The following is a 6,408-nucleotide window of genomic DNA, read 5'->3' on the forward strand; positions in this document are numbered from 1 at the left end:
TTACATCCCTCTTGAGTAGGTTCTCACACAAACCAACTCATCCGCCTTCACCGTCTAAAATGTAAACAAATTCCATTTCAAACAATAGGATTGCATAAAAGTTGTGCTTTATCCATCTGAAATAATGTTCTTACCGCCCTCAGCTCATTGCCATCAACCACACGATCAATGTAGGTGGTCTTGTCCTTGCCAACTTGCTCCTGCTTCAGCACCCCATCCTCCACCGTGAGCATCGACATGACTTCGCGTGAATCCGGTGTGACCTCCTTGAACTGTTCTCCCAGTTTGAAGGAAAATTCGGAGGTCTTGAATTTACTCTCCGATCGCATGTTATACCTGCCATCACCCAGATCGCTGATTATCAAGTTGGGCTTCATCATATTGCCCATCTTGCGAGTGAAATAATCCACCCCAAGGCGTTCCATGATCTTGTCGAAACCCTCACTCTTCTCCATCTTCCAGGTACCGATGAATGGCTCCATTGCTGACGACTATTCGATTCGATGCCTGACTGTTGTGACATGTGTCAAACCCCTGTATTTATAGACCAGGAACGGACACGTGCATCTGGTGAGTTGAGAACAGTGATTGGTGGAATCGGTGGTTGACCTATTTCCAATGTCAGTGCGTGAATGATTTCTGTACCTGTAAAATCATGTGAGAGAAACCCAACAACATCCAACATTCAACATCACTAGGAGAAAGTACTGACAGGCAACCAGTGAGGAAGATACAAGCATCGTTTCTGATGTATCAAGCTGCCCCAAACATCGTGTAATCACCTTCCAACTACCTGAAATAATCAAATTGCCACCTTTTCACTATAAAACAGTATTTGTTCACGACATTACTTTGAATATCTAATTATTATTATTAATTTTCTTCATTAAAAATGAATTAGTAGTTGATTTCTTCCTGAACTTCCTGAGACAGAACGTACCAGTGAAGGCAGGCATACAGAGTTAGAAATGATTATTTTAAAAGAATTTAGTCGAAATGAAAAAAAAAATTGGGATAGAATTTTGGAGCGTTAATTTACGTCCCCCAATGAAATCAACTAAATAAATTCCCGGAGATCCACCATTGAGATACATACACATGTATTGGTACTGCAACATATGGGAACACGTACTGTTGGAAATATAGAAAGCACTACAGAGTAGATGTAAAATTATTTTCTCCATCTCAGGACTCGGCGTAGATGTGTTTGCTCACAAGGGTGGTGGCTCTTTGTTATAGGAGTTAGGTTGAGGTTGCTATGGCGGTTGGTTTCTGCCATCCAGTCCATGTAATAGGGGTAGATTTTGGAACCGGATCTACTCCTGAGCAAGAGAGGCGAGCATTTGGAGCGATCTCTGAGAGGTCATCTTGTTGATGTAAGATCGCCTCGTTGATGGTATCGACACTGGATTAGGTTTAGTCTCATTGGCAGTTTCATTAGTGATTAAACTCACACCAAGACGACGCATCACCTCATTGAAGTCCCCAATATGTTAGGTGCCTGGATCGCGTGTAAGGCCCTCAGCTCCTTCTAGTTGCATACCAACTTGATCATTGGATTCTCCGTTTCCTATACACTGAACTTCTAAAATTGATTACAGCATCCTAAATTCCTTCTTATTTTGCTTCCTCTATCCATCTCTCCCTTCTACTCTCTCTCTATCCTCATTCTCTCTCGTTTTGCTCCCCACTCACTCAACACTACTGTGACTGTGTGAACCCGTTGTCCCCACCAGCTCCACTTTCCTGTAAAATGTGTATGTGAGAACACGAATACTGTGGTACATGGACGGTTAATGCTTGTTGGTGATAAAATGCTACCCACCTTGGCACACTCAAGAGGCCAAACCTTCTGGAGTGGTGCAGCTTGAAGTACACGAGATATCAAAACGTTCCTGCATTTGTATCTCTCCAAATGGCCTTGAGATCAAGGCAACTGCCAGTACATTTAATGTGGATTCCCATGAAATTGAAGCATGCGGCGAATGTGCTGCTAGAATACTGTTTTAAAACACGACATATCAAATCGTTGAAATTAAAATGTCTTCTGGGGCTGTAGACATCCCCATTAATGTCTAGCCAATATGCTACCTAGTAAGACAAAGTGAGGGGACACTGAAAGAAATAAACCCACGATCTACGGCGTGAGACTTTTCCATTAACTTTTGTTCAACCGGCGTAGACCTTAGGGGGAAATGGTCTTGAATAAAATACCAGAGAGGTGGCGCCCCCTAACTTGTCCTAATTTGCCTCCAATAGTGCATAATTTAACATGTTCTCGGATTGAGTTCAATAAACAATCCTATTATCTAAAAACTTTACATGTATGGAAGAAATAATCGTTCCCTTCATCCACTTCTAGCTATGAGAAAAACTGTACATTTTTATTTCCATTTCTCTGGTATATTGCGCCCACTGGCTACATGTTACTGGGGTGGTCTCACAACTGTTTCGTTCACAATCTACATCCAATTTGGAAGGCTATCAGTGACGATGCGACATTCTAACCCAAATTATGTCATTCAAATCATTCTCACCACAAATTCATTTATATGCCCAATCATCCATTAGTTTATGTGCTTATTTATACCAGATCCAAACATTAGTTTGCTTAATCCTTAACCATCCATCCTGTATCCATCCATCCGCCCATATATTCATTTAGGCATTTCCAGTCATTTGTACATTATTATTCCGCCTTTATAATGATCGCTTCGAACCCTACCTTCATGTCCCCTTCCTCGCTTCTCGAAAATAGACTGCTCTCTTTCTTAAATAAAAGGTAAATCACATAATCAGTGGCGTCCACTAACTCTATGAAAGGCCTTTGCAACTTGATGACATTTTCAAATTCCAAATTCTGCACTTTGGGAATCTGGATAAATTTATTCATGAGGTGTACCAGCTTCTACCACAAGTTCGAAGGAGGCAAAAATGTCACTACATTGGTAATAGCGGGAAAAACCGAGACAATGCAGCAATCTTTGTGACAGACAGATTTTGTGCAGTGTTGTGTGCATCAGAGGCAGCAAGTGTGAGTGGATGTGCGTTCCACATAGAATATGTCAAAGCAAGAAAAACATGACGTCTTTCCAAAACTGACGGGCCTGAGTACACCTGCACTGATGCCGCATGGGACTACATATAATTTGGTTTATGACATGAAAGACACTGAATATTTGTGGGTCTTGAATTCCCAGACCACCGAGAAGTAGTGAGCACGTCAGAGGTTAGGGAAACAAACCAAGCACATGGAGGCCAAAATGAGTGGCGATGACAGGGAAGAATGAAGTGTAGGTAGATTGTAGCCTGAGGAGGTCGCGCCTTGCTTAATCTCCCTACAAATTTCGCAGAGTCAGTCAGACGGTTCGACCTATCAAAGAAAGGGTAAGCAGTCAAAAACTGTCTTCATTCACTAGTTTCATCGAGGAGTTATTTTCGTGTAGGCTTTTTGGTTAAGTGCCAAAACAACCAAGTGGTAGCAAAAGTGTGATCTGATGGAAGTGCACGCGTCCTTACGCTGTATGACAAAGACGGTATATGAGTCCGCCCTGTGCGTAGGTAATCAAAGCATGGGTACAGATGTGTTTGAATGTAGTGGGGTAGTCAGGTTTTAATAAGGATACCTCACAACGTAGATTCTATGTACGACTGCCATTTTTCGGCGTTCGGGGGCCTGGAATGTTAGTCACGCCACAACGCGCATGTGTTTATGCCAAAGCCTGGTGAAGGATGCGGTTGTGTGAAGCGACATCGCACCACAGATTATTTTCATGACAAATCCATAAACAGTACATCCACTCAAGTGTCTCTTTTGTAATCAACATGGAGCCACGACGCATTGACGTCCAGTTGATAGATGGATGGTTGATTGTATAGATAGATACATGCATGCACACATTCACACACAGATATTGAAAGAGGTCACATTTACCGCACACCACAATGTAACATGATGATCGCTGACCCGTAACACGCGACGTGATGTTATGAGGTTGCATCGAAATCGATGTGGCGTGATGCTTACATAATGCAGAGGTCAGAGGTGAGAAGAAGTGCAATAGCAATCGGGATTCAGATACTCCCTTTGGCACCGACAATAAGTGGTTTTTTGATTCTTGGTAATGCGAAAGAAGGACTTACAAAAGGACCCCACAGTGCCTTTAAAGTTGTCTCACTTCCAAACCCATGAGAAACACACCTGCACGTGAAACACATGCGTAATTACTTGCGGGGTTGGAGGAGGTTTAGTGCTACGTGGGATGAAGAGGCTGTTAATTTCTACTATCTTAATTTCATTTGCGAAATGCAGTCATTTTTCATGGCAAATTAGACTTTAGCGCAATCTGTACTACTGTGATGCCTCGTAGAAGGCTGCGACCAAACAAGTTTGCCACTACGGTACAGTCAGCGGGTTCAGCTTACACTTACCAACCCAATGTAGCGCTTTGACGAATGCAGCTGGGTGAATTCGGCGAACAGCATGACCACCGATGCTTAATGCATTCCAGCCTGTTTAAACTGAAATCTGTCGTGTGATAGTAGTTGGCAAACAAACAAAGGCATCCACTTCCTACCGAAACCCATTTTCACAGTAAGTGTGCAAATGAAGAACAGTTGTGCGGAGCGGGAGAGAACAAGAGTGGAGAAAGACGCGCAATGTGATTAAAATGGCGACAAGTTGAGACATGCATTACGTCTAACTGACATTGAGGGCATGTGCACCTAAGGTGTGCCTCCATACGGTAGGGGTAGCTTAAGCCACATATGCTAGCTGTCCCTGTCTGATGATGGTTAGTCATCAAAATGGTCCGATTTTGGCGACATTCTAGTAGGCTGCTTAAACGCACCTCCCCTTTGTCCGATTTTGTCTGTAAAAATTGCAGTTTCATCTCGGTAATAAAGAGACCACAACCACATTCTTCTTACCTTTGTATGGCTCACTTTCAACTTTCACATTGCCTTTTTTCACAGGCACTGTAGCATTTCAACGTTCAGTCATCCATCCGCGGCTGATTGGTGGTGAGGTAGTCAATTTTATTCTTTTTTTGTGTATGTACCTTTCGGAGAGAGAGGCTTATTTGATTCACAGCATTTACCCACTCAAGTTAAACTAATCAAACAGGTAAAGTGGAGCCAACACATTAGTGTCATTTTGTCACCTCTAATTCGGGTCTATCACTTAATGCAGACAATGGGGTACAAATTGAAAAGGGAGCATTCGAGAGTATTCACCATCTGTTGGTATGCCAACTGCACTAACCAAGTACAAAGCATTGACAGTAGGAAAATTGTAGCTGTAGACTCTATTATAGTCAACAGCGTCACCTTCCCATCATCACTCATTTTCGACACCTTGTATCTGACGCGTCCTCCTAGTGCTTAACGTACCCAAAACCTCCAAGTGGTCTAAGGCTTTGAAGACTACAACACTTCAGTTTTATGGTCAAATTCAATGCAATTACACATTGTTTGTTAGGGCTGATGCAAAGTCGTGTTGCAAGGTGTCGCTATTTTTAGTTAATTACCCGTTTATATGAACTCCACGGTTGTCCACCAACTGTGTAATCGGAATCTGTGGCAGGTGGATGACTGCCCATTTTCACGGGCTGACAACTAACTACCACCCCGAGACAGGCTTCACTTAAACATTTGACCGCGTGAAGTGTTTACAGTCTTGTTGCACACCTGGTCCCCGTCACAGTGCCACATCGGTACAGTAAGGGTAAACTTAACTTGCAGACGGGATCGCGGTAGGTGAAGCTTGCATGAAAATGGATATTAACGATACCATTTAGTGGCTTTAATGTAAACAAAGTGGTAAACAGTTGGCCTTCTGCAGCCTAAATAGCCTTGCGTTTCCGCCTAACTTAGAAATGCAACTTTCACACCGATGTGAGGCACTAACTAGGTGAATATACATTTTATACATTTGGACTGCCAATATTTTTGTCAAATTTTGGTCAAATATCTACCGTGTAGCCAAATTTTCTTCTTGTTACATCGTTTTATGGCTTCACCGTCGATATTTGCTTTCTGAGTTACAAAATTACTGACACCTTCGCAACTATCTCGGTTGACAGTACAAAAGCGAGTATCCGAGGCCTGATTGTCATTGCACTTTCTCTCACCTCTGAACTTTACATGTCATGCACTTTGCACTACACGTGGCTTGATGCAACCTGCATGGCATCACACTGCATGTCACAGGTCGGCAATTGTCACGTTACCTTGTGGTGTTCAAATCCATGTAGCAGTGAGGAAGCGGTAAATATGAATATTTTAATTGCTGAGGCATCATCTACCATCCATCCATCCATCCATCCATCCATCCATCCATCCATCCATCCATCCATCCATCCATCCATCCATCCATCCATCCATCCATCCATCCATCCATCCATCCAT

The 6,408-nt window shown here is 42.8% G+C and overlaps 2 protein-coding genes across 2 annotated transcripts; both read right to left on the reverse strand. All coding sequences in view use genetic code 11, as the record gives it.

Moving 5' to 3' along the window:
* EGR_04947 (Fatty acid-binding protein) lies at positions 1-482 on the reverse strand (the record flags this gene model as incomplete). The annotated part of the gene is made up of 2 exons (XM_024494196.1): positions 1-54; positions 135-482. 2 exons carry the CDS (start codon positions 480-482, stop codon positions 1-3), a joined length of 402 nt encoding a protein of 133 aa, XP_024351433.1.
* Positions 483-860: 378 nt separating this feature from the next.
* Positions 861-6,404, reverse strand: EGR_04948 (hypothetical protein; the record flags this gene model as incomplete). The annotated part of the gene is made up of 5 exons (XM_024494197.1): positions 861-924; positions 2,003-2,091; positions 2,237-2,302; positions 2,726-2,875; positions 6,231-6,404. 5 exons carry the CDS (start codon positions 6,402-6,404, stop codon positions 861-863), a joined length of 543 nt encoding a protein of 180 aa, XP_024351434.1.
* Positions 6,405-6,408: the final 4 nt, after the last annotated feature.

The sequence above is a fragment of the Echinococcus granulosus genome, assembly GCF_000524195.1.
Source record: "Echinococcus granulosus chromosome Unknown EG_S00033, whole genome shotgun sequence".
Classification (NCBI taxonomy): domain Eukaryota; kingdom Metazoa; phylum Platyhelminthes; class Cestoda; order Cyclophyllidea; family Taeniidae; genus Echinococcus; species Echinococcus granulosus.